The sequence below is a fragment of the Nyctereutes procyonoides genome, unplaced genomic scaffold (assembly GCF_905146905.1).
Source record: "Nyctereutes procyonoides isolate TBG_1078 unplaced genomic scaffold, NYPRO_anot_genome, whole genome shotgun sequence".
Classification (NCBI taxonomy): Eukaryota; Metazoa; Chordata; class Mammalia; order Carnivora; family Canidae; genus Nyctereutes; species Nyctereutes procyonoides.
In genome coordinates this window covers 8,780,170-8,806,834 of record NW_026575051.1, presented here as the reverse complement: position 1 = coordinate 8,806,834, position 26,665 = coordinate 8,780,170, and the positions used below count along the sequence as shown (strand labels likewise).

Genomic DNA, 26,665 nt, shown 5'->3' with positions numbered 1-26,665 from the left:
CTTCAGAGTTGATTTGGTAGAGGGAGACAACTACTACTAATTTTGCATATTTTACTTTCCCACAGTAAAGCTCTTTGCTTTCTTTTGTTCACATTAAAAATTAAAACTGGGGACGCCTGGGTGGCTCGGTGGTTGAGCATCTGCCTTTGATTCAGGTTATGGTCCTAGGGGTCCTGGGATTGAGTCCCACATGGGAGGGTCCCCACAGGGAATCTGCTTTTCCCTCTGCCTGTGTCTCTGCCTCTCTCTTTGTCTCTCATGAATAAATAAAATCTTTAAAAAAAACTAAAATTGCCGGTTATTATACCAGCAGAAATGGGTGAACGAGAATTGCAATCTGGGGTAGACAAGCTGTAGCAAAACCAGAGGCGAGTCTGGAGAAGAAAAGCAGAGGTAGGTTTTTTTAATGGAGAAAAGGAGTAAATAAGGAAGGCTGCTATAAATGAAAAGTCCATTGGAGTCAACAGGAGTTAGAAGTATACTGGCTTCTCACTGGCTGAGCTGCTGCCAGATGGAAAAGGAAAGTGTTTCATTCCCCAGCTGGAAAAGTAAAGGAGGGCTTTAGTATACTTGCAAGGTCAAGTCCCTTTCTTCCTGTTGGGTGTACAATTGACTCTGAGTGGTAGACCATGAGGGCTCCCTCCCGCTGCCAAAACCTCCCAACTTCATTTTAGTGGAGTTTCCCAGGATTAATTCTGATGCTTTTTCTTTTTTTCTGATGCTTTTTAAAACAAGAGCTTTTATTTTTAAACTATTATTTTCTTGTTACAAGAATAATGCATGTTTATTTTAAATAAACAAAAAAGATGTCACTACTGCCCTATTGCAACAACTGTCCACATTTTGGTTTGGTGACCTGCCTGTCTTTTTGCTTTGCATCTAGTTTCTACCTGCTGTTTTCAACCTGGACTTGATATAGCATGTATATTTCCCAACCTCCCTAACATGATGTTACAGTCATGTTTGGTTATATAACATTCCATTATCTAGACAAAGTATAATGTAGCCAGTTTTCTGTTGTTGGCTATCTGGATGATTTCCCTCTTCCTTTTATTTTGTATTGTTCTTTAATAAACATTCTTGTGAATAAATATTGTTCACATCCTTAATTATTTCCTTAAATTCTTAGAAGTGAAATTTCAGATCACAGGCTTTATAAAGTTCCACAAACTAATTCTCTCCAGATACAGAGCTTATCTCCAGAAAAGTTATATAATTAATATAGTCTTACATCATGAGCATGTGCTTTTCCACACACCCCTACTTAAGCTGGGTGTTAATTTTGTGATCTGCTGTTGCCTTTTTCTCAATCCAGCTTCATTAGGGCACTGTACTTTTGGTTTCTGCACTCGTGTAGAGCCGAGTTCACCAAGATTCATGCATTCAAAGAGTTTGAAATAAATTTTACCTCTAGATAAGTAAGTATAAGAATCACCTATAGGGATTCCTAGGTGGCTCAGCAGTTTAGCGCCTGCCTTTGGCCCAGGGTGTGATCCTGGAGCCCCGGGATCGAGTCCCACATAGGGCTCCCTGCATGGAGCCTGCTTCACCCTCCACCTGTGTCTCTGCCTCTCTCTCTCTCTCTCTGTGTGTGTGTCTTTCATGAATAAATAAATAAAATCTTTTTAAAAAATCACCTATAATCCTTCTGATCAAAGATAGCTACTATGGACATTTTTACACAGTATCTTTTCTCTAGATTTAAATGGAAGCCCTTGTTTTTTTGTTTTTTTGTTTTGTTTTGTTTTGTTTTTTGGCTTTTTTTGTCACATTCTGTTGCTTTTTGTATACAGTTATGGGAGCATTCCTTTGCTCAATTCCAGCCTGCTTATTTGCTGATCATAAGTATCCATTCTGTCTTTCCATCTAGTTTTTTTTTTTTTTAAAGGTTTTTCTATTTGAGTGGATGCTCAACTGACTGAGCCATGCAGGCGCCCTAGTTTTTTTCTTTCTATAACTGTCCTTTCATTTTCAAGAGTTGTAATTCATTCTTGTTCTTGTTTTCAGGATATAATATTTGTCCTCCTGAGGGTATTAACTGTGATTTTTTTGACATATAATTCACATATAACATTGTTAGTTTCAGGTGTACAGCAGAGTGATTCAATATTTCTATACATTGCAAAATGAACACCACAATAAATCTGGTTAACATCCATCACTACACATAATTATTTTTCTTCTGATGAGAACCTTTAAGATCTACTGTCTTTGCAACTTTCAAATATACAATACAGTACTATTAACTGTAGTCACCGTGCTGTACATCACCATGACTTATTTATTTTATAACTGATATGTATACCTTTGACCACCTTCACCCATTTTGCTCACTCCCTGTTCCTCACCTCTGGCAATTACCAATCTGTTTTCTTTATCTGTGAATTTAAGTTTGTGTGTGTGTGTGTGTGTGTGTGTGTGTGTGTGTGTTTTGGTTTTAGATTCCACAATAAGTGAGATCATATGGTATTTGTCTTTCTCTGTCTGACTTATTCCATTTACCTTATGCCTTCAAGGTCCATCCACGTTGTTATGGATGGCAAGACTTCCTTTTTTATGGCTAAATACCATTACATTGTGTATGTGTATGTGTGTATTTTTTATTTGTTCATCATCAGTGAACATTTAGGTTGTTTTCCATGTATTTGCTTTTGTAAAGAATGTTGCAGTGAACAATGGGGGTGCATGTATTTTTTTCAAGTTAGTGGTTTTTTTTTCTTCCCCAGTTTTTGTCATGAAAGGGTGTCAAATTTTGTCAGATATTTTTTCTGCATCTATTGACATGGTCATCTGATTTTTTTTTAAAGATTTTATTTATTTATTCATGAGAGACACATAGAGAGATGCAGAGACATAGGCAGAGGGAGAAACAGGCTCCCTGCAGGGAGCCTGATGTGGGACTCAATCCCGGGACCCCAGGATCACACCCTAAGTAGAAGGCAGACACTCAACCACTGAGTCACTCAGGCGTCCTGATGGTCATCTGATTTTTAACCTTCATTTTCTTTATGTAGCATGTATCACGTTGATTTTGTGAACATTGAACCATCCTTGCATCCCTGGAATAAATTCCATTTGATCATGATATATGATCCTTTTTATATGTTGTTGCATATGGTTTGCTAATACTTTGTTGAGGATGTTTATTCATGTAACCCCAGTTTTTTAAAAGAATCATCTTCTGTTATCTCTGTCACTTTTCCTTTCTGTTTCATTCTTCTGTTTGTGGAATTTATCTTTCTTATGCAACATTCTCCTTACATGTGTGCTGACTATTGGCTCTGTACTTATCTCAGTGTCCAAGGCTTCTGTTGGCCTGACTGCCACTGCTGTTTCCATTCATGCTGGTTGCCCCCACTCCTTTCAGCTAGCTTAAGTACTCCAGCCTTGGGGTAAAAGCTGCAACCCTCCACCTGCACGCAGGGATGGAGGGAGACCAACTTATCCAGCTCAGGCAAATTCAGTTCTCCAGACTGGCAACCTGCTTGACACGCATAGGGTCCTTCCTACTCCCTGTAGAGGTGAATGCAAAGTTTGGGGTGTATTAGTCCCGCTCCTACTTTGTATAGAACCTTCTGTATGTGCTTTGGGGTGTGGTTTCTTTAATCTGTGGGAGCCTATCTGCTTTCTATCTCTCAGGGTTCTTTCACTTGGGCCATGGAAGGCATTCTTTCTTACCTTCCAGCTCTATTGTGGACTCTTTCTTTGTCCTTTTGTTATGTCTAGGGATTTGGGGAGGAGGCAGTTTAGCAAATAATCCAAACACTTCTTTGTTTCTCCTGTGCAGAGTATGAGGACCTGTGAGTAGGTTTACCAAGAGCAGTCTTGGAGTCAAGGACACAGGGATTTTAATCTCAGCTGTTTTTATTAGCTGTGTGATTTCAAGTGATTTCATAATCTCTCCAAGCCTCTCTTGCCTTATCTATTAAATGGGGATAATCCTTGTTGTGAGGCTTCAGTGAGCTAAGGCACATAAAGCCCTCAACAGGGCCTCTAGCAGAATGAGCACTCAATATGTAATCTTTTGGTTATTTTTGTCAGAGTTTTTATTTTTTTTATTTTTTTATTTTTATTAAGCTAAGCCCAGTTAATAGAGGAGTACAGAGAACCCCTTTTCCATCCACCTTATTTAGACTTGGAATTTTTTCTTCCAGCCCTTTTCTGGGACCTCAGTAGGAAGAAACAGACTGACCATACACACCACACCCCCACCCCCATCCTGTTCTCTCTACAGCTCAGCTCCACCGGCTAGAAGGGCTGAGGACCATTGGCATCACCACCAACGGCATCAACCTAGCCCGGCTGCTGCCTCAGCTTCAGAAAGCTGGTCTAAGTGCCATCAACATCAGCCTGGACACCCTGGTGCCAGCCAAATTTGAGTTCATTGTTCGCAGGAAAGGTGAGCAGATGTGGTTTATAGTGGGGGGTGGCCCTCCCAGACTGCTCCTCCCACAGAGCTGAGGAGCTGTGGCTGGTGCCAAGTAAGGAGCCTGGTTGCTCCCTTTTGGTGTCTGAGCTACAGATAAACCTAGGAATTCATTCCTTACTCCTCACCCTCATCAAATGTCCTCTGTCTCTATAGCCACACCTTTGGGGAAATTGGAGGATCAGATGCTAAGACCTGTGGTGACCTGTCTCCCTCTGCCCTGCCCCTGGTTTGCCTAGGACTGGGCACGTTGCTAGTATACAGGCCTTTCTATTTTTTTTTTTAATTTTTTTTAAGATTTTATTTATTTATTCATGATAGTCACAGAGAGAGAGAGAGAGAGAAAGAGAAAGAGAGGCAGAGACACAGGCAGAGGGAGAAGCAGGCTCCATGCAGGGATGCCCGACGCAGGATTCAATCCCGGGTCTCCAGGATCGCACCCTGGGGCAAAGGCAGGCGCTAAACCGCTGCGCCACCCAGGGTTCCCCAGGCCTTTCTATTTTAAAACCAAGATAGCCCCTGATGGATGGGGACAAGTTGGTGACCATATAATGAGATCTGAGGAGATGTGGGGCAGCCTGAGGTGGAAGCAGGTGCCTTGAGATGCCAGGGTCAAGGTCAGCATTGCCAGGCAGGGGTCCTGCAGTGGCACTTCCATGGCGTCCTCCCTACCCGGCTTTGTCCGGGAGGGCACAGGTGGGGAGGTAGAGCAGCCCTGAGCCCCAGGTCTCATTAGACCAGCACCCAGTGGCTCTTGGGCCATAGGCTTCAGTTTGGGGTGGGAAGTACCCAGGGTTGGATGCCCTTTGAGTTGGGATGGTGGTATATAACTGAGAGTTCTCTGCAAGATCAAGAGACTCAGTGATCCCTCCCTTTCTTTGGAAACAGCTTCTAGCTCCCAGTTCCACTTTCTCTTTTCCCTGCTCCACGGTGTGACTCTCTGTTTACACCATCCGTGTGTTAAGGATGAGCTAATGGAGTCCTTGCCCTCTGGAAAGAGCTGCTTCAGGTGCTGTGAAGGAGACAGAGACACACAGGCACACAGGACATTGCTCTGCCTTCCAGGCCATGAAGGGCCAAAATGCATGCTGCTACTAGGCCACCTTTGTTTGTCTTGTGTTGATTAAAGAGCTACAGGGAAGGAGAGAGAACTTCTAGCAGAGAAGACGTGGAGGGCTCCATGGAGGAGGCATTGACTCTGGGCCTTGAGGAATGGGGAACAGAGAGAGGAGTTGGATCAAGGGAGCTCACTTTGAAGGGGAAAGGCACTCGGGAACCTGTGAGGGCGCTGAGGTGGGAAAGTTGAAAGTGTATTTGTGGGTTTCACCCCCTCCCCGACATCCACATATCCTCTGCCTCCTTGTCTCATTTCCTAGAATGAGGATTGGAGACAGTAGATCTTGACATCAGATCTGCCTTCCCATTTACACTTCTATGTCCACCACCCCTTTTTGGAGGTGGAGTGCTTTACAAAAGAAGAAGCTTCTAGATTATCATAACAGCAGTTTATATGAAAACTGCACCTTCCTCTTGTTTCCCTGCCTCACTGAGCCATCTAAAAATGCTGCAAGGAAACCCTGGGTCCCTCCTCTGGCCACCCTCCGCCAGGGGAATGGCCCAGCTGTGAATCACACACAATCACCAGGCTGTGCTGAGGGGGCGGGGGAGGGGCCAGCGTGCAGGAGGCCCTCAAATGCTTGGACAGAGGAGGGAGCAGAGAGTGAGAAGCAGCCTGGGATCCCAGGTACTGTGGGTTAACCACAGAGATGGGAGAATCACGTGAGGACTAATCGCTCACTGGCCCCAGCACAAAGCACTGACAAGGGAGACCGGAAACCTGCATTCTAAGGTACACAGCGTGAGGCCTCCAGTGGGACACCACCTCTTCTTAGGGTCTCAGTTTTGCCGTTAGACAATGAGAGGGGTCACCTAGATCAGGATTGGCACATGATAGACCACCAGCCAAATCCAGCCCCCTGCTTGTTTTTTTGTTTTTTGTTTTTGTTTTCGTTTTTTTAATGGGGCTGGGAGCCAAGAATGAATTTTACAGATCATATTTGTAATCAATTTGATGTTAGAAAACATTAATTATGAACTCCCAGCTAAGCAAAATATTATCCCAGCAAAAAGAATTTCATTCTTCCATTCTGTGTGTAGCGCTATGTTATAAAAGATTGTACTTAATTATCAGATTCCGAAATTATATAGTCTTTACAGGATACACCTAATAATATCCCCAATTTCACCTCTCAGCCTTCAAAGCCTAAAATATTTACTATTTGGTCACTGGACTTGGTGGTCTCTGAGGCTCCTTACAGATCTGGTGCTTCCCTCTGGGTGTAAGGGGGGCAGGGAGAGGGAGAAAGTTTCCAGACCCTTTTCTCCCTCCTTGCAGGCTTCCACAAGGTCATGGAGGGCATCCACAAGGCCATCGAGCTGGGTTATAGCCCTGTGAAGGTGAGGACCTGCTGTTGCTTTTGACCTCTGACTTTGGCCCCCCACCCTGGCTAGGCCTCCTGCTGCCAGCATCTGGCCCATGGGAGGCAGCTCCTCGCCCTGGCTGGTGCAGCTGTACTGTACCCTCATCACTTCCTTGCCCACTGCATCCAGCATGCCCCTGACCTCTTGGAGGGGAGAAAACCAGTGACCCCCATTGCATCCCCAGCTTAAGAACTGGGCAGGGAGAGATACAAGGAACGGGCCCTCCAGTAGAGAGCCTAGGCAAGTGCCAGACCCCTGAAGGTCATTCCTTGGAAAAGAATGCAGGGGGAACAAGCCTTGTGGTCCTCTTGTCCCTGCCCAGGTGAACTGTGTGGTGATGCGAGGCCTGAACGAGGACGAGCTCCTGAACTTTGTGGCCTTGACCAAGGGCCTCCCCCTGGATGTGCGCTTCATAGAGTACATGCCCTTCGATGGTCAGTGACCTGGGATGGAGTGGGAAGAGGTTGGGTCCCATGCTGAGACCGTGGTGCAGGGATGCTGAGGACCCTGGGAAGGGTTGAGTGGGGTGGACAAGGTCTGGCTGGCCCTGTGGGTGCTGGTGACCCTGGGCCCCACTGTGTGTATGGGAATTTCTCTGGGGATAATGGGTAGGGGCCTCTGCAGGCGTGCCAGGCCTAGGGATCTGATTGGGGGTTAGAGGCATCTCTGAGTCGAGTGTGGGTATGGTGTGATTCACCTGCTTTAGGCAGGGCCTCTGGCTCTCCTATTCAAGAGGCAGAACTGATTCTTGGGTTCTATGGGAGGAGGGACCTAAAGACCCCAGGCTCCTGCAACTCTGTGACTCTGTGGCTTCCAACCCCAATACAGGCAACAAATGGAACTTCAAGAAGATGGTTAGCTACAAGGAGATGCTGGACACCCTCCAGCAGCAGTGGCCAGAGCTGGAGAAGCTGCCTGAGGAGGAATCCAGCACAGCCAAGGTTGGGGGCAGTAGGGGTGGGCCTGGGTAGGGAGGAGGACCATGGGACAGCTGGCATATAACAAGAGGCCGACTGTGCCGTCACAGCTGCCTCCACCCTCGTGGCCAGAGCAGCAGGCTAGGTAGGGGGCAGGCGTGAGTACCTTGTCTTAAACCACACTTCAGTAAGTGGTGGAGACATGCTGTGGCCACACTGCCCACGTGCCTCCAAAAACATAGTAGGTTTGCTGTCAGGCCAGGTGCAGGCAGAGAGCTCATAGGTCCTCCATTGTGTCAGTCTTCTGTTGTCTGGGGACCTTGGGTGCTCCCTTCCTCGGGAGCTGGGCCTGTCCTGGGCCTGTCCAGCCCCATCCCCTCAGTGGCCCTTTCCCTCCTCACCCCAGGCCTTTAAAATCCCTGGCTTCCGGGGCCAGGTCAGCTTCATCACATCCATGTCTGAGCATTTCTGTGGAACCTGTAACCGACTACGAATCACAGCTGACGGGAACCTCAAGGTAAGTATCCCTTTCCCCACAAGGGACCCCTTGCCACTTGTGTGTTGGGAATATCTCTTCCCACTTGTACCCCCAATTGGAGGGGAGACCAACAGGACACATGGTGCAGATGGCGAAATAGTGTCAGTTTGGGGAGAGCACGAGGGCTGAAGGTGACAGCGAACCCATGGCCTGCCTACCTGGGGCTCCTGAAGTAACTTCCAGGTGATTGGGAGCCACTTGCCAGGACTTAACGTTACCAGGGTGGGCAGGGGAGAAGTGAAGGGTCAATGTGCCCTGGACCCTAGCCCCAACACTGATGGGCCCCTTTCCAGGCCCAGGGCTCAGATCTGAAACCAGTGACTGTTATTCACATCTGATCAGCACATCCTGTGCCTTCAGCCCTTTGGAGAGTGTCAGAGAGGCAGAGACATAACCAGTCCTTGTAGAGGTAAAGTCTTATGGTTAAGAGCAAACAAAGGGCTGATGTGTGGCAGTACGTAAGTCTTTGTCAGAGGAGTGGCCAGACAGGCTGTAAGGGGGGCAGGACTTGAGGGAGCACGTTATGGACACCGATGACCTTGAAGGATGGAGAGGGGAGGGCAAGAGAAGGGAGGACACTTGTCTGGAGTTCATACTGACAAGGCTAGGGCAGGTCAACGCCAGGTATGGGGAAATCACATGGGAGAGGACTTGAATGCCCAGGTAAAAGGTACAGCACAGCATGTGTTCAGTTGACAGTAGGGCACTGTGCTGGACAAAGGGGAGACATAACTCCTGTTCGTGTTTGAGGAAGAATAACCAACTGGTTGAATTTGGAAACAGGAAGACTAGTCAGATGGCCACTGAACAGTGTTCCATGTAGGTAAGAGTGTGAGGCGAGGATGGGAAGGAAGAATGAAGGAGCTTGGAAACGCATGTGGAAGACCACGAGAAGGCATCCAGGGCCTGGTCGGCTTTGGGAACTATTCAGCATTGGGAAGGAGGGTGATCGGAGTTCAGATGCATTGAGCTTGTCATCCAGAAGGGACCATCCAGCACTTGTTCAAAAGCCAGGGGAGTTTTCTAGGCTGGAGGTGTGGAATTGCCATAAGGTATGGATGGCATCTGTGTAGTCGGGACCCCTGCAGGACACGGTGGGGTGGGGTTCTGAAGAGAGGCTATTTATACTGTGGGGAGAGTGTGACTCAGAAGAGATGTTGAGGCACCTGAGGGGCAGCAGCAGACAGCTGCTCCCACCTGGGATCTGGGAGGAAGTGGTGTCACAGGGGCTCACGGAGAGCTGTATCCTGGCGGAGTGGCCACCGGGCTGGAGCTGGGGCTGTGGAGGGGAGTAGTCACCGCCTGAGATGTCTGAGCCTGGAAGAAGCAGGATAGAAATGCCCAATCTTTGTTTCCTTTCACTCTCCAATCTCCCACCAGCCAACTCAGCCGAAGCCAGCTAGAGGGGATCCCGGAAGGTGGACCCCTGGGGGCAGAGGGTGGGCCCGGTGCGGGAGTGAGGGGTGAGGAATAGCCAGCAGGGTAAAGTAGGTATACCTTCTACTTGGGTTCTGTTTGTATCTTCTCTGGTGCTCTCGGCTCCAGAGGCTTCTCAGACGTTCCTCTGTCCTGTGTCCACAATGCCTTCTACAGACCTGGCACACAGTAGGTGCTTTATAAAGCATTGTGGGAGGAGGGTAGGTATCTCTCCTGCTGGGACTGCCTCATCCACCCCTGAGCCCCCGAGCAGCCAGCCTGTCTCAGAAGCTAGAGAGTGTCGAGTTTGAGTGGCTTCAGGATGCCACCCTCACCAGGTCTGTGCTGTTCAGCCATCCATCCAGGTTACAAACTGGAGTGTGTGCAGGGCCAGGCCGGTAAGGTCCGTGAGTGTAGGGATCAGGAGGAGACGGGTGAAATGGGATGTTCGTGCCACATCCAGGGGGACTGCCAGGATTGGGAGTCCATGCTCATGGCAATAAGGAGGCTACCCTAGGGAATGTCTCAGGAGAAGGTTTGCATCTGGATTTTTATGTGGCATGTCTGTTGGCAACTGTTTTTTATAGTATAGGCTGAAGGTAACATGACTGTGAATCAGAGATACAGGCCTCGGGACGTCTGGTTCCACTTTCTGCCCTTCCGGCCTCTCTGACTTCACCATCCAGCACCTTCGATCCCTCACTGCAGGAAGTCCCACCTTGAGTATGACCCAGCTGCTGGCACTCAGCCCACGGGGGAACTCTAGGGACGGGGGCCAAGGCTCGGAAACAAGGGAGGCGTGCTCTCCTCACCCCCATGGTGACCACCCACAGGTCTGCCTCTTCGGGAGCTCAGAGGTGTCTCTACGGGATCACCTGCGGGCAGGGGCCTCTGAGGAGGAGCTGCTGAGGATCATCGGGGCCGCTGTGGGCAGGAAGAAGCGGCAGCATGCAGGTAAGGGGTGGGCACGGGGCAGGCCAGGCTGGCTATTGAGTGGGCCGGAGGGGCTGAGGGGACAGAGCAAAGCTTGGCAGGAAGCCAGCGGGACTCAGTGACATCTTGGCACCCAGTCCCTCCTGTGGCACCTGGAGACTGGGGGTGTGGTGATGGTTCTCTCCTCCCTCCGGAGCATTGGCACAGCGGAGCCTGTGCAGGAGAGGGTACTCTGAATTCTCCTGGGCTGTTTTATTGGGGAGAGGGGATGTGGCGGGGAGCACTGTACCTGTCTCATCCCACACATTGCCTTCTCTCAGGAGGGTGGGGTCCTGGGCATCCACAGAATATGCTGGCTCTGTCACGGGTGACCTTGCAGTGCATAGCAGGGGCTTTTTGTCAGGGCGCACTTCGGTGATTGCATGTCCCTGGGTCGTCCTACCTCTGTGTCAGCCTGAGAGTGAACTCTCCTTTCCCACCCCTCCCTTCCCCCTTTCCTGCTTTCCTCCCCCCGCCCTCATCTCTCCCTTACCCCAGGCATGTTCAGTATTGCCCAGATGAAGAACCGGCCCATGATCCTCATCGGTGGGTGACCCATCAGTACGTAACCACTCACCCTTGTCACTGGGGGATCCCGTGGGGTGGGGCCCCTGCCCTAAGGCACCCCCAGATCCTGCATTTCATCCTGATGTTCTCATCATGTGTTTCTTGTACTCCTCCTCCATCTCCTCTCACCCTTCCAGTTTTATGGTGTCTGCTCTTCCCCGTTCATTGTTCCCCCTCACTCTGTATACCACGGAAATCATCATTCTGTCTTACAAGAAATTGGGGCAGGGGGTCTTCCAGATTTTTGGTCTATTGTTGTCCTCAGGTTGTTGTCTCCCAAAGGTGGAGCTCCTGGTTAAGATGGAGACCCTGTCCTTGGCTCTAGAACCTCCCAGCCTAGATGCTATTACAGGATCTGGGCAGGGCTTGGGGCAGCCAGCTAAGAATGTTCCTGATCTTTTCAGGAGGAGGCAACCGGGATCTCAACTACCTAATTCCTTAACTCCTGGAAACTTATATGCATAAAGTCATATGTGTTCTCTGGGGGGAACTGGTTGGTCCATGAGGAGCTTTAGGGATGCTGCTACTGCTCTGCCAAATGCCCAGACTAGATGAGGGGAGGCCTTGCCCCCTTGGCCACAGCCCGATCTGGGCTTCTGAACTATACCACCAGGCAAGAGAAAGTAGTGAGAAAAACTAGGGAAAGGGATTCTTCTCCAGGGTTTGGAACCAAGTGAGTGAATGCACGGGCCCAGAGGAAGGCAGGCTAGAGTGGGCTGCCTCCCAAACCAGCCTCCCAGAGAAGGGAAGGCAGCTCACCAAAACACTCCACTGGGAAGTCAACTTGACCGTCTCTCTTCTTCCCCTCACTTCCAGCGTCATAGTCCTATAGTTGGACTTTGACCCATGCTGACACACCTTGATGGCAAGGAGCTGGGGATGCCTTTGTGGAGGAGGGTTGTACCTCTGACACTGGCAAGATGGGGGCCCAAACCTGGGAAGCCAGAAGGTGGGAGGCCTATTTGCTTCATAAGATCTATTACTCCTCTCAAGGACATAGAGTAATAAGCTGGTCTGATTTCTATAAAACCAGGGGTTGCCTGGAACAGGACCTGCGACTTTCATGTGCACGTGAATCACTTGGGGCTATTGTCATTTCGGAGTTGGATTTGGGAAGTCTGGGCCATGTTTCTACACTGGACCACCCTTTGAGTACCAGGAGCCTACAAGGCTCCCAAGGCCCTTGGCACCATTGGATTGGCCTGTCACTCCGTGGGTTCTTCTGATGTCCTTGAGGGGGCCTGAAAGACCTTGTTGAAATAGATATAATATTTCCCTTACTATCTTCCCTGGAAACCAGATACTTATTATTAACCCTGCATAGAGAATGTGAAGAGGAGTAACTGTGATTGGTAATTCAGTCTGAGACCTCACTGTAGCTTCCAGAAAATGCAGTGACCGAGAGAGGTCATGTGATCAGGCTGCAGCCTTCAGACTTTAGGTGATTCTGAAGAGAACATCAACGACAAGGGAGTTGGTGGGGAGGGGAGCCCAGGAGCGCACCCACTGCCCCCCATGGGCCCAGTAACACTGGTGGGGCTGCACGCTGCTCACCGCCTGCCATGGGGGGCTGCAGACCTGTATCCCGGGGCTCTCTGTCTGCATGCCTCCTGCTTTCTCTCCTCACTACACTCCTTGCTCCTTACCCCTCTCTTCTCCAGTGTGGAAGCAAGAACTCAGGGTGGGCAGGGAAAGGGTGGGAGAAGAGGTGGGGTGGGGGATGACAAAAAACCCTTCCTTTTTAGACTCCGTTTCTCTTCTCTTTCCTTCTTGCCTTCCAGAGTTACCTTTGATGCTCCAAGATTCCCCACCAGCCATTTCCTCCCAGGACCCCTTTCACGTTCAGGGTATAAGACACAGAGTGAGTTTCTCCAACCGGATGTCGACTTGGTGGAAAGGATGCTGGGTCTCCCGGACCCCTCCTCTGGGCCAACGGTGGTCCAACTCCCCTCAGAGACACTGCAGTTCCCACCTAGACTCAGATGCCAACCCAAAGTGCCTTAGTGCAGTGTCCGGGGCTCCTGCCACCCCCTCAGGACCCCTGCCAACCTCGGACCACCTAACCCATGTGGACACAGAAGGACGGGCAGCTATGGTAGATGTGGGTGGGAAGCCAGACACAGAGCGGGTGGCTGTGGCCTCAGCCGTGGTCCTCCTGGGGCCTGTGGCCTTCAAGCTTGTCCAGGAGAACCAGCTAAAGAAAGGGGATGCCCTGGTGGTGGCCCAGCTGGCCGGAGTCCAGGCGGCCAAGCTGACTAGCCAGCTGATCCCTCTGTGCCACCACGTGGCCCTGAGCCATGTCCAGGTACGGCTGGAACTGGATGCTGCACGCCATGCCGTGGGGATCCGAGCATCTTGCCGGGCTTGGGGCCCTACCGGGGTGGAGATGGAAGCCCTGACCGCGGCTGCCGTGGCTGCCCTTACTCTGTACGACATGTGCAAGGCTGTCAGCAGAGACATTGTGTTGGGTGAGATCAAGCTCCTTAGCAAGACTGGGGGTCAGCGGGGGGACTTCCATCGGACTTAGAGCTCTTGCCTCTCACCCCCAGCCCAGCCGGGTCAAGATGGGATGTGGTTCCAGCAAGTTCCTGTAACCCCATCACTGTTTATCTCCAAGGTCAGCCCACCCCTTTCCTGCTTTATGATCTAGAGTGACCAGCTCAGCCTCCTGTCAGCCTTCCTGGACACCACAGTCATGGAAGGGGGTCCCCATGAGCAGTGCTAGAGAACTGAAAAATCACATTGTCTGAAGTAGTCTCCAGATAACACGTCCGGTTTCAGACAGCCTAGTCCCTAACTTCCACTTCTCATTTTGGGTTTTCTCTTCTCCTTCTTTGGGAGAGAATAAGGGCTCATGAAGCAGAGGGAACCCACTTTGAGGAGGGAAATGCACGGTTTGCATTAAGAATGTTCCACAAATCCTCTAAAGCAGCTTTGCCTTCCTGAGCCGGGAGCCACAACCCCATCCTTTCCTGCCTCTCCACCACCCCTCTGAAGGGGCCAGGTACCCTCTCCTTTTGCCTGAGTCTGTGTCCCATCAAACTTGCAGGGTTTTGGCTTAACAATTGCACTTGTCCTGCTGCCAGCTCCTTTTCCTAGGTCCCTTCCTCTTGAACAGGACACACGTGAGCAGTAGCCCTGGGGATCCCTGACCCAAGCACACGTCCCACCCCTGGCCCTGTGCACTGCTGTTCCACCCGCTGCCCACACCCCTTTATTCTGGAACATATCAGGGAAAGAAGAGAGTTGAAGATTGCCTTCGCCCTCACAGCGCACAAAATAAAGCCACGATGCCAACTTTGGAGATGCAAGAATGAGGACTATCTGTGCAGAGTGCACCGAGCTGCTGTGAATTCATGCCCACCACCACCCCTCCCCCCCGGGGGAAGAGGAGCAAGAAGGATGCTAGAAAAGCCAAAGGGGCACATTCTCTGAGTATCCCTCGTCTTCCCTGTGGGAGAAGGTGGGAGTGGAGTGGGAGGCCCAGAGATGTACCCCCTGTAGTGAGTGTCAGGTGGCGGGCTCATCACTGGTTTTGCCATTAGAGATCAAGGGGGTGCACTTAGAGGTTCCTGGTATGCACATCCCCAAACACTGGACTGGTTGGCTGGGTTCCCTTTGTAGAATAGGCGGCTTTGGGTATATCCCCAGTGGCACCCCCTGCCTGCCTCCCCTCTGCCCTATACCCCCGTGTGCTGGCGAATGTTTGACAAGCAGCTCTTGGGAAAAGAAAAAGCCAAATTCCATGGCTGATTTCAAGCTACCAATGTGAACTGGCTTGCAAAACTTTTGAAAATGTAACAGTTGGTGCTCTCAGAGTTGATATGAACTGGCTCCAACCTCCTACTGGCTGTTGACCACTCCCCAGCACACCTCAAGTCCCCGCATGGGAAGAAGGCAGGCTGGATGGGGATGGTACGGATTTAATATTTTTTAGTATTACAATATATTCTTATAAAAATGGTGCAGGTAAAAAGGATGCTGCAGATTTTGTACATTAGCCCCACTTGTCTGAGCCAGCTTGATGAAAGCAGCCGTGGCATGGAGGCGTCCCTCGTAGAGGCTGGAGGAACAGTCATGGCACCCCAGTTGGTAAAAATGGGATGGGGATGGGGAGAGCCTGGACCAGACCCCTTCCCTCTCCAGCTGGAGAATTTTTTCCTCCTGCTGTCCCAAACATGCCTGACTTCCCTCACCGGGGAGGAGGAGCGGGCGTTGCTGCCGAGAAGGGGACAGGTTGGATTAGGTTAACTGAATTTTACATTGAACACAAAATTAGACAGCTGGAGAAATGTACCTGAAGGGGGCAGGTGGGGGAGAGAAGGACACAGGAAAGACTAAGGAACAAATATAGTAGGTGTAAACATTTAGCATATCAAGATACCAACTCAACCATCTCCACGGGGCACCAGCCTGTCCTGGCTGACTCAGATGTGATGGTGCATGGTCCAAGGCACTGTTGTAGATCTGGCTATTCTACTGGCCAGAGCTAGACAATAATAAATAGAAAAGGAAAAATCTTCCGGGGTGAGAAGCCTGAGCCCTGGAACAAGGTATGTGTCCTCTGTAAACAGTTAAACCAAAGTGTGCTTTTCTGTGGATGCAGGATGTCTTGAACAACTTCTGTATTCCTTGTCTCTCCTGGTGTGTATCCAGTCTTCCACGGTGAGTGGGAATGCCACAATACGGACATGCTGTTGGATAGAAGAGGAGCCCTCCCCCATTCTTTGCCCCTATGGGGTAGGTTGGCCTCAGCCCAGCCAGTTTGGGAGAGGACCTTCAGAGAACCGCCCCCCACCCCCCACCCCACCTTCCCATCACCAGCTTCTTGCAGCGGGGGCTGTCAGCTATACAGATGGGTATAACAAAGCCCTCTGCAGCTGCCCTTCCTGGAAGCCTTCATCTTGCATTCACCTGGACTCCAGGATGGCCTCTTCCCATCTAGCCTGGCCAGGCCTGCATTTGCTCACATCCCTTCCCCCTTCAAACCAACACACATGCTGGGCTCACTAACCCTATGTTTCTTGTCCCCCGCCCCCGCAGCTACTCTGGCCCTATCTCAGGAATCTAATGTAGGGAAAAGATAAGCTGCTGAAGAGTGGGCCTAGCCCACCATTGTGGCCACTGGCATTAACCCTGAGCTGGAGAAATAGGTTGGAAGGTGAGAAACAACGAGAAGCTCAGGAAGATAGAATGGCAAGGAGCTGGTTGATGGAGGGAGGCTGGACTCCGAGGATGATAGGTCAACTCCAGTGGGAAGAAATGTATTGAAAATAAGAGGCTTGATGGAGTTGACCTCTCCTGCCTTCTTTGAGAACATAGAAGTTTAGTTTAGACATAGCCATTGTTTCACCCCAACCAAGGACAGCTCAAGATGCACAGGATAGACGGTGGGAGTGGATGGGAGGACCAGAATGGACCCCTTGGAAGGCAGACTGAAGAACTGAATTGAGAGGTGGGTCCCAGCCCCCATCTCTGGTACCCAGCTTTCTGCCCTTGTTTCCTCTAGGCAGTGCACCCCCAGGGAAATTGGGCTTTCTCTTCTGTATTCCGCCTCCCTGGCTTCCCCTGCCTGCTCTGGCTCCCAGTCCGAATGCCTCAGAGATTGCATGTAAATACAGAGGGCAGCTCTGGCCCTTCAGATCTTCTCTGGAAGCAACACCCAAGGGCCAGCCTCAGCCAGGTCCACATGGTGTGAAGTGGCCTTCTGCAGGCTGGACAGAGCGAGAGGTCTCCGTGGCGTCTGCCCTGAGGCAGACATTAGAGCAAGAGTTTGGGGTCTGATGAACCTCAAACTGTGGACCAGGGAGCCCGTGAGTCTAGCCAGGCATTCAAGTGCTGCCCTCTAGTGAGGGGCCATCAGAATGCCCAGCCAACACCTGTGCTGTCCCACATCAAGACAGTGAGTGGGTGGGTTGTGCAGAGGAGGTGTGAGGAGGGTTTTGTTCCAGGGTCCTCATGCCCGAGGCACAAAGTGTGGTAATGAGTGGGGTCTTTCTTGAACCCCTTCCCTAACCAGATTCATCAAGTACCTGATCGTGAACCATAGTCGTGGGAACCCAAAAGTGAGTGTTCTGAGATTCAGGATTAGTAAATAGGAGGGAGGTGGCAGTAGGGAAGGAAGGGGGAGAGACTTAAGATATACAAGAGAGGGGCTAAAGGGCTTGGGAAGTAGGAAACAAGCACTGCTACTCTGTGTCCCGATGACTTGGTCTCTGCATCCTCCTCCCAGCACTTTCTCTGAAACCGATCTAGCTAGACTATCTAATGCCTCTTCCTTCTCCATCCAAGAGGAAACTTTGCCCGCAGCTCAGTGTTCCATTAAAGCCTCTTCTGGGGGATGGGGGCCTGCGTTCTCTCACTCGGGCTCTCAGGGGGCCCACCCCCACCCCGCCATGAATTCCCTCCTGCACATGAAATCTGGACAAGGCCCGTGGACCAGTCCAGTCTAGATCTGGAACAGTTGCGTGCCAACACGTACGTGCCCTTGCTGGGGGTGGGGGGTGGGGGTGGGTTGGCAGGGCTCCTTCTGCAGGGCCTACCGGGGCTGTCCAAGTCTGCCTCAGAGGGACCCTGGGCGGCCGGGATGCAGAAAGAGTAACGGAACAGGAGACGTGCGGGGACACCTGGTCCGGCCACACATGGCCCCCGCCCCCAGGGCCCAGCCCAGGGCTCGTTTAACCCGAGCACCAAATTGTCTAAGGATCACGGCTGCCTCCGCTCAGCCCCTCGGCCCAGCCCCATCTCCCACCTCCTGCTGTGGCCAGTGCCCAGGTCAATAATTTAGCCTGCTTATGGCCCGTTCCCGGGTGACTTCCAGGGCCTGGCTCCCTGACCGCTTGCGGCTGCGCTTGAGCTTGCATAAGTCCTTGTCAAAAACCTCCCCCGAGCGCAGGGCTGACACCAGGTCATCGAACTCGCCACCTTCCTCCAGCGTGCTGCCTGCGTGGACCTTCCGCTGCCGCTGCCACCGCTCCCGCTCCCTCTGCTCCTTCAGCTGGAGGGGGAGGAGGAAGAGTGAGAGGCCAGCTGAGGCCAGAGCCGCCACCCACAGCCCAAGTGTCAAATGAACCCTCCAACCGGCCTGTAACTCCAAGGCTGGGCACCTTGATGCCTGTATTCACCACCTGGTCCCACTTTGCTGCTTCCTAAGACAGCCTGTGTCTCCCCACCTCCTACTGCTTTCCCTCAGCAGCACCCCGCTCAGCCCAGCCCTCTCACCATGGCTTCCATGCGCGCCCGCCGTTCCTCCTCCTCCTTCCTCCTCCTCATGGCCTCCAGGTCCTGCCGGGCCTCCGAGAAGGCCTGCAGGAAGGTGTCAAAGATTCCAAAGAACTCATCTGGCTGCATCTTGCTGTCCTGCTCCCCAAAGTGCATCAGGGCCTTGGAGAACTGGGAGGGCAAGAAGGGTTGGTGAGAGTCTCCCTTCAAGCAGGGCGGGCTCGGCCTATGTGGTAAGCTGGGTTACAGTCAGAGTAGAGTCCGGTCCAAGGCTGGGAGGGGGAGACACCTGCTATCATCAGGGCAGGGACAAGGCTAAAGGAGAAGCTTGAGGTTGGTGCCATGGGGAGCTGGGGGATCCCAGCTGGCTGGCAGAGGCTGCCCACAGCCACCATTGGGTCCGTTAGGATGTAGGTTGGGATTGGGAGCTGCAGACCTTGGGAAGTATTTCCTAAGGCGACAAACTCAAAAGGACCCCAGGGATCATATAGTTATTGGGCTAATTTAACTCCCCTGTGCCTCAGTTTCCTCCACCATAACATGGGGACAATAGATCCTACCTCATAGTGTTGTGAGGGTGAAGTGAGTTAATAGATGTAAAGCGTTAGCTATAATTATATGTGCCAGTCGCTATCCTGACATTTATGGACAGCTACCACCTCTCATTCAGCCCCGAGTGTGCTCCATGGACCAGCATGGGCATCTCAGGCCCCCTGCAGGCCTCCTGAGTGAGGACCCATGTTTTAATAGGACCGCCTACAGATGGGGTCCATGGGGATATTGGTGTTGAGAAGCCAGGAAGAGGCACAGCACCTGTGAGCAAAGCTGAGCTCCTGAGTCAAGATTCTAACCCACCCGTGTCTATCGCAGCTGGGAAACTTCAGGCAAGTTTCTCAACCTCTCTGGATCTCAGTGTACATAGCTGTCCAATGGGGTAATAACCTTTTAACAATCATAAGGTAGGTCCTGAGACAAATAACGTAAAGGACCACACAGTAGCTACACCTGATGAATAGACTAGGATCTTTGCAACAGAGCTGTTGTTGCTTTTCTTACGGGAATGAGGAAATTATTTTTCCCCAAAGCTCTGTGATTCTGGGTTTATCCCTCTGGGGCATCTGGGTGCTGTGTGTTACGTAAAAGGGGTTGGGTCAGACTGGGGGCCTGGGCCACACTTACCTTTTCCCTGGCCTCATTCAGCTGGTCTTCCAGCTCTGAGAAGCTGAAGCTGGAGACGGTGATGAAGTCACTCATGACTGGGACAAACTTGTCATTTGGTTCCCGTGCCTGCCGCTTCTGGTATTCCAGCTCCTGAGGAGGGAGAGTGATGTGATGGTTAGATGGGTACCAGCATAAAAGTCAGGAATTCTGGGGGCCGTCACATTTCCCACCCCTCTTGCCTGCCTAGCCTCACAATTCTAAGGGTAGCAAAGATTGTGAGAGTTATCCCTCATACACCACTGCCATCTTTCTTTCTCTAGACCTTTGCTTCCCAGTGTGGTATGGGACCAGCAACAGTATCACCTGGGAAATTTGAAGAAATACAGATTCTCAGGTCCTTCCCCAGGGCTAGGTAATCAGAATCGGCATTTTAATAAAACCCACAGGTGGTGCATATGTAGATTCAAGTGTGGGATGCATTTCTAAATTTTCTAGCTCATGTGGATCCTGCTGGTCACAGGCCATGCTTTGAGTAGCACTTTAAAAGGGCTATAAATTGGAAATTGGCCCCACCACCACCATAGTGGCAATGAAAAGTTCTTTCCCATACTTATCTTCATTCTCTAAGGTCATTCTCCTCTTACCTGCATACCTCCCCCATCTCCCAGTAAAGATGGAAAGGGTCTCTAGATCCTAAATGTGGAGGACAAAGGATTGGGACCATTGCCATATGAGACCAACCTAGCCTAGGGCCAGAGATGAGAATATCTGAGAAGCTATCATAGCAGGAATGGACACACCTGGGCATAGCCCCTGGGCCCACTACTGGCCCAGGAAGAAGAGATATAAGGCAGGAATTTCTGGGGATAGTTGTGCCCAGTGTCCTACACTATGTGTTACCTCCACCTAATTGGCTTCCAAGGGATGTAAATAGTCTTTCTACTTGAATCAGACTTAAGCATGTGGCCAATTTATGGTTCATTCTACTCTAGTGCCCAATAGATGTGCTAGACAGTGACCTGGCTAGTCTCAGATATTCCCTCATTGAGAGTCTAAATTGAAGCCCTAAATAATCCAGTCATCCTTTCCTGAGGGCTAGCTCTGTTGCTGCCTAGCACTTGGTAAAATGATGGATCTCCAGACAGTAGACCCTCTCTGATGCATTTCTGTGTCCCAAAGTTCCTCCTGGGATTCTAGAATAACTGCACAGGGTATAGCCTCCAGCAAAGACACAGGCAGCAGGGGCAGCTTTTGCCTCTAACAGCACCCCCTCAAACCCCAAGCAGGCATAGATGTACTCACCACCTCAACTGCTCTGAGGCCTCTCCTGAGGTTGCCCACCTCCTTCTCCAGCTCCGCCAGGCTGTGGGGAGACATACAGGAAGGAAGAATTACGGAGAGTGGTTCAGGAAGATGGCAGTGCAAAGTACAATGGCCTTGGAGTCAGTGGACCCATGCTCCAGCCCTGCTTTGGTCACTAACGTGTGGACCTGGCAAATCACCTCGCCTCTGTGCTTCTACAAAATAAAAGGGCTAAAACTTAGGTTCTAAAGATCCTTTCAGATCAGAAATGTTATGCTGAATATTAGGTTTCTAACACATGGCCTCTGACTTATTATTATTATTTTTAATACCACCAGGTAATACTGAAAATTCTTAACATGGTGTCCTGCATGTGCAGGAAGCATTTGTTGCATATTAACCATTTTCCACTGCACTTCTGCTTTTGTTGGAGATGCTTCTATAAGCCTATGGCTGTTCCAGTCTGTGTTCTTGCCTGTAGCAGATATCATTGGTGACACATCCATATCTCCCTGGATCATCCATTGTAGTGAAGAGTCTTGACTTCCAATGATATGACCATTTTCTCTGGGGCCCAGAGCTCCCTCTGCCTATACCTATGGCCAGAGTTATGCCCTGCCCAGTGATACTCAGCCAATGACTGACAGAAAATGGGGTATGCTATCCTAGCTCCCTGACCTCTTGAATAAGTCAAATGAGTGTCCTATGCTGTCTCACAGGCTTCCCTGAAGGGATTAGGCTCCAGTTGTTCCAGAGGTAACTGGCTTAATACTTGTTAATAGTATTTTTCTCACCCCTGGCTCACTTTGCACTGTTTTCCAGGAGCATCCCTGAAATAAGGATTTGAGAGCAAGTAGCCAGTCTTCATTTGTTTCTCCTAAAAGCAGACCCTGAGACACTGCCCATTCCTAGTCATCCCACAATAGCAATAAAGGAAATCTAGACAAGAGTGTTGTGATCACAGGGAGAAAGAAGCCTTGAAAGTGCCCCTCACTTGACTTTGGCGGCTTCTGGAAGATGCTGTAGCTCTGAGGGCATGTTCAGGATGTCAGGGAAGTGCTTCTCCAGGATCATGATCAGGTAATGGAGCAGAGAGATGTTTCTGTGGATGAAAGGTCAGGGGTAAAGGAATGAGGGCCAGGAGGAAACTAAGGGGAGGGGTCAGGGGGAAAATGTAAGGAGTTTGGGTTGGAAATGGGAGGAGGAGAGGAGAGGCCAGGGTCTAGGGAGATGCAAGATAAAGAAGCAGATAGAGTCCCACCTGTCAATGCTGGACTTGGTGTCTGCAATCTTGTTGAGGCTGGCCACCCGGAACCCATAGGCACCCCCACGCTGCCCTTTGTTCATGTAGTTGCCAATGGCCAGGACGACCTCAAGCATCTGTGTTAAACGCTTGCTGCGGATCAGCTCCCGGGAGGCCAGCAAGATGGCTGGGAGAAGAGGGACAGGTCAGAGCCCTGCAGAGACTTGGCCAGGGCAGCTGGTCCTCTTGAGCTCCAGGATGATGGCACCACAAAGTCTAGCCTCAACAAATTGATCTATTCCATACCCACCAGTGGGAAGCGGGAAAACTTGCCAAAAGCCAATTCAACAACCTATTCTCAGAATGTGCCAATTCTTCTTAACATATTTAAGAATATCTTTTTTTTGTATATATTCAAAGATTATTATTATAGTCTTTCTATGGATATACACAAGAATATAATACTTTTACTGTTTTAAGCTTAAAATTTTTAATTTCAGCGTTTTACATGTACCTCTTTTGCAATGATGTTTTATTTATTTTTTGGGGGGAGAAAAAAATCCCTGTCACTTAAATTATAACATGTCACCAGTATTTCTATATTTTTTTTCTATAATATAATGGTATACCTTGCAGTTGGTGGTATCTTTAATAGTTTACTTGACATTGTTTAATGTAATTTAAATTTTTCCCCAACTTTTAGGCATTTTAATAATTTCTCTCCAATGCCTTAAATAATACATTTGCTAGAAATACAAACTAAGGTTAACAGTAACCAAAACTTCAATATTTCATTCCAATGTGGATGCTCTGGCCCATCTTCAGCTATTATGCACTTAGGGCAGATGCATAAAATTGGGATACAAATCCTACATTGAAATTTTGGCTACAAGTTATGGAATATGTGTTTTGATTATTAAGTGTGGTGATAGGAGCACCAAACCATCCCATGATTTTCAGCTTACGCCAAACTGAACATTCCTTAAGATGCTGCTCTGGAGATAAAATGAGAACCATCTGACTAAAAGTTTGCAGAAATCCTCAAAAGCACTTACAAGTAAGTGATTGAAAAAAAAAAAAGAGAGAAAGAAGGCTATAATGTAGAGATGTAGAGATCCCCAGGACCTCCCAGCTTGTACCCACTTCAGCTTCAGCTGTCCTTCTAGGACACTCTCTGTGCACAGAGCCCTAGGGCCACCCTGGAATGCAGCCACTTCAGTCCCAGCCATCCCACCAGGGCAACCCCAGAACAGAGTACCCTCAGATCCTCAGCCCACACCAGCCACAGCAATAGCTAGCCAAAGACACATGTAGCCTAAACAGGGGATGACCATACACAAGACCAGTCCTTCACATTTTAGAGAAAAACTATTCATAGAAATAAAGACTGAAAGTCAAGAAAAATGGGAGACAGAGGAATACGCTCCAAACAAAACAAAGCATCAGAAAAAGAATGAAATGAAATGGAGATAAGCAGTATGCCTGATAAAGGGTTTAAGATAATGATCATAAACATACTTACTGGACTTGAGAGAAGAGTAGAAGAACTCAGTAAGAACTTTAACAAAGAGAAAATACACAAAAATTTCAGAGTTAGCATAACTGAAATGAAAAATACATTAGAGGGAATCAACAGATTAGCAGATGAAGAAAAATAGATCAGCAATCTAGAAGATGGGGTAATGGAAAACAAGCTGAAGAGCAAAAAAAAAAAAAAAAGTTTTTAAATGAGAACAGATTAAGGGATCTCTTGGACAAGTGAACAAACATTCACATGATAGGGGTCCCAGGAAAAGAAAAAAAAGGGCAACTTACTTGAAGAAATAATAGCTGAAATTTCCCTAACCTGGGGAAGGAAACAGACATCCATCCAGGTTCAGGAAACAGAGTTCCAAGTAAGATGAACTCAAGCAGGCCTACATCATGACACGGTAACTAGAATGTCAAAGATTAAAGATAGAAAATTTTAAAAGCAGCAAGAAAGAAGGAAAGATACATACAAAGGAAACCCCTCTAAGACTGTCAGCTGATTTTTCAGCAACAACTTTGCAGGTTAGAGGGGAGTAGCAGGATATATTCAAAGTGCTGAAAGGGAAAAATCTACAACCAAGAATACTTTACATAGCAAAATTGTCATTCAGGATTGAAAAGAAAAAAGAGTTTCCTAGGAAAACAAAAGGTAAGGTATTCATCACCACTAATCCATCCTTACAAGAAATGTTAAAGGGACTTCTTTAAGTGGAAAAGAAAAGGCCATAACTGGAAGTAAAAAAAAAAAAAAAAAAAAAATATATATATATATGTATAATTTATATATATAAATTTCATATATATATGTAAAATATGATACCATATCCATAAAATGTGGAAGGGGGAGTAGAAAAAATTCTTTTAGAATATGTTCAAACTTAAGTGACCATCAACTTCATATAGACTGCTATATACTTAGGATGTTATATATGAACCTTATGGTAACCACAAACCCAAAACCTGTAATAGATACACAATAATAAAGCCAAGATTAACACTAAAATAAGTCACTAATCACAAGGAAAGAGAACAAGAAAAGATGAAAGGAACAGCGAAGAACTATAAAAACAACCAGAAAACATAACGAAATGGCCAAAAGTATATAACTATTGATAATTACTTTAAATACAAATGGTCTAAACGCTCCAATAAAAAGACATAGAGTGGCATGATGGATTAAAAAAAACTCACCTAGGGATCCCTGGGTGGCGCAGCGTTTTGGCGCCTGTCTTTGGCCCTGGGCGTGATCCTGGAGGCCCGGGATCGAATCCCACATCTGGCTCCCGGTGTATGGAGCCTGCTTCTCCCTCTGCCTGTGTCTCTGCCTCTCTCTCTCTCTCTCTCTCTCTCTCTCTGACTATCATAAGTAAATAAAAAAAAAAAACTCACCTATATGCTGTCTGTAAGAAATTCACTACAGATATAAAGACACAGATTAAAAGTGAAAGGATAGAAAAAAGATATTCCATGAAGTGGAAGAAGGAAAAAAAAGCCAGGGTAGCAATACTTAAAATACTTTAAAACAAAGGCTGCAATAAAAGACAAAGAAGGGTATTACATAATGATAAAGGGATCAATCCATCCAACAAAAGGATATAACAACTGTAAATATCTATGCACACAATATTGGAGCACCTAAATACATAAAGCAACTATTAACAGACATAAAGGGAGAAATTGACAATAATACACTTATAGCAGGGGACTTGCTTACATCCCACTTACATCAATGGATAGATAATCCAGGCAGAAAATCAATAAGGGAACAGAGTTGTTCAATGACACATCAAACCAGATGGACTTAACAGATATACACAGATCATTCAATCCTTAAACAGCAGAATACACTTTACAAGTGCACATAGAACATTCCTCCAGGATAGATCACATGTTGGGCCACAAAACAGTCTTAATAAATTCAAGAAGACTGAAACCATATCATCTTTTTCTGAACACATCACAAGAAAAAAAAAACTAGAGAAAACAAACACATAGAAGCTAATAACATGTACTAAACAACCAATGGATAAATCAGAAATGAGAGGAAATTAAAAAAATACATGGAGACAAGTGAAAATGAAAATTATCCAAAATCTTTGAGACTCAGCAAAAGAAGTTCAAAAAGGGAAATTTATAGCAATACAAGTCTACCTCAAGAAATAAAAAGGAAATCTCAATCTAACCATATACCTAAAAGAACTAGAAAAAAAAGTGATTAGAAGGAAGGAAGTAAAAGAGCAGAAATAAATGAAACAGAGCCTTAAAAATGGAAAAGATCAATGAAACCAAGAGCTGGTTCTTTGAAAAGGCAGGCAAAAGTGATAAGCCTTTAGTCATATTCCTCAAGAAAAAAAGGACACAAATGAATAAAATCAGAAATGAAAGAAGTGATAACTAACACCACAGAAATAGCAGGGATTATGAGACTACTATAAAAAGTTATATGCCAACAAATTGGACAACCCAAAAGAAATAGATAAATCCCTAGGAACATATAATTTTCCAAAATTGAATCAGAATATCTATTCTCAAATTCTTTCAAAAAATAGAAGAGGGAGGAAATTTTCCAAATATATTCTATAAAGACAGCATTATCCTGATACCAAAAGCAGACAAAGACACTACCAAAACAAAACAACCCATAAAAAAACCCGAAACCAAACAAAACCAAACGAAATCCACAAAAAAACAAAACCCTGCAGGCCAATATACTTGATGAACATAGATGCATAAATTCTCAACAAAATACTAGCAAACTGCATCAACAATACATTTAAAAAAAATCATTCATGAGCAAGTATGTTTCATTCCAGGGATGCAGGGATGGTTCAATCTTTATAAATCAACATTATACATGACATCAACAAGAGAAAGGGTAAAGACCATATGTT

At 48.2% G+C, this 26,665-nt stretch overlaps 2 protein-coding genes across 10 annotated transcripts in view; one reads left to right on the top strand and one right to left on the bottom strand.

Annotated features, from left to right (window-relative positions):
- The window catches only part of MOCS1 (molybdenum cofactor synthesis 1), a 35,018-nt gene extending 20,399 nt beyond the window's left edge, over positions 1 to 14,619 (top strand). For 3 of the 6 annotated variants that reach the window (XM_055329775.1, XM_055329778.1, XM_055329777.1), the window contains 8 exons: positions 4,235 to 4,399; positions 6,822 to 6,883; positions 7,230 to 7,341; positions 7,736 to 7,848; positions 8,231 to 8,341; positions 10,612 to 10,732; positions 11,249 to 11,296; positions 13,099 to 14,619. In XM_055329775.1, coding sequence (XP_055185750.1) covers positions 4,235 to 4,399; positions 6,822 to 6,883; positions 7,230 to 7,341; positions 7,736 to 7,848; positions 8,231 to 8,341; positions 10,612 to 10,732; positions 11,249 to 11,296; positions 13,099 to 13,844 — 1,478 coding nt within the window. In that variant the 3' untranslated portion in view covers positions 13,845 to 14,619. Of the gene's footprint in view, positions 1 to 4,234; positions 4,400 to 6,821; positions 6,884 to 7,229; positions 7,342 to 7,735; positions 7,849 to 8,230; positions 8,342 to 10,611; positions 10,733 to 11,248; positions 11,312 to 12,133; positions 12,964 to 13,098 lie in introns of those variants that run through there. The other 3 variants (XM_055329780.1, XM_055329781.1, XM_055329776.1) reach the window with 3 other exon arrangements.
- Positions 14,620 to 15,224: 605 nt separating this feature from the next.
- DAAM2 (dishevelled associated activator of morphogenesis 2) overlaps positions 15,225 to 26,665 on the bottom strand; it is a 115,918-nt gene continuing 104,477 nt past the window's right edge. For all 4 annotated transcript variants that reach the window (XM_055329772.1, XM_055329771.1, XM_055329774.1 and 1 more), the window contains 6 exons: positions 22,263 to 22,431; positions 21,996 to 22,103; positions 21,002 to 21,062; positions 19,718 to 19,849; positions 18,539 to 18,709; positions 15,225 to 18,314 (listed from right to left, as the gene is read on the bottom strand). In XM_055329772.1, the coding sequence (XP_055185747.1) occupies positions 18,093 to 18,314; positions 18,539 to 18,709; positions 19,718 to 19,849; positions 21,002 to 21,062; positions 21,996 to 22,103; positions 22,263 to 22,431 (863 nt within the window). In that variant the 3' untranslated portion in view covers positions 15,225 to 18,092. The remainder of the gene's footprint in view (positions 18,315 to 18,538; positions 18,710 to 19,717; positions 19,850 to 21,001; positions 21,063 to 21,995; positions 22,104 to 22,262; positions 22,432 to 26,665) is intronic.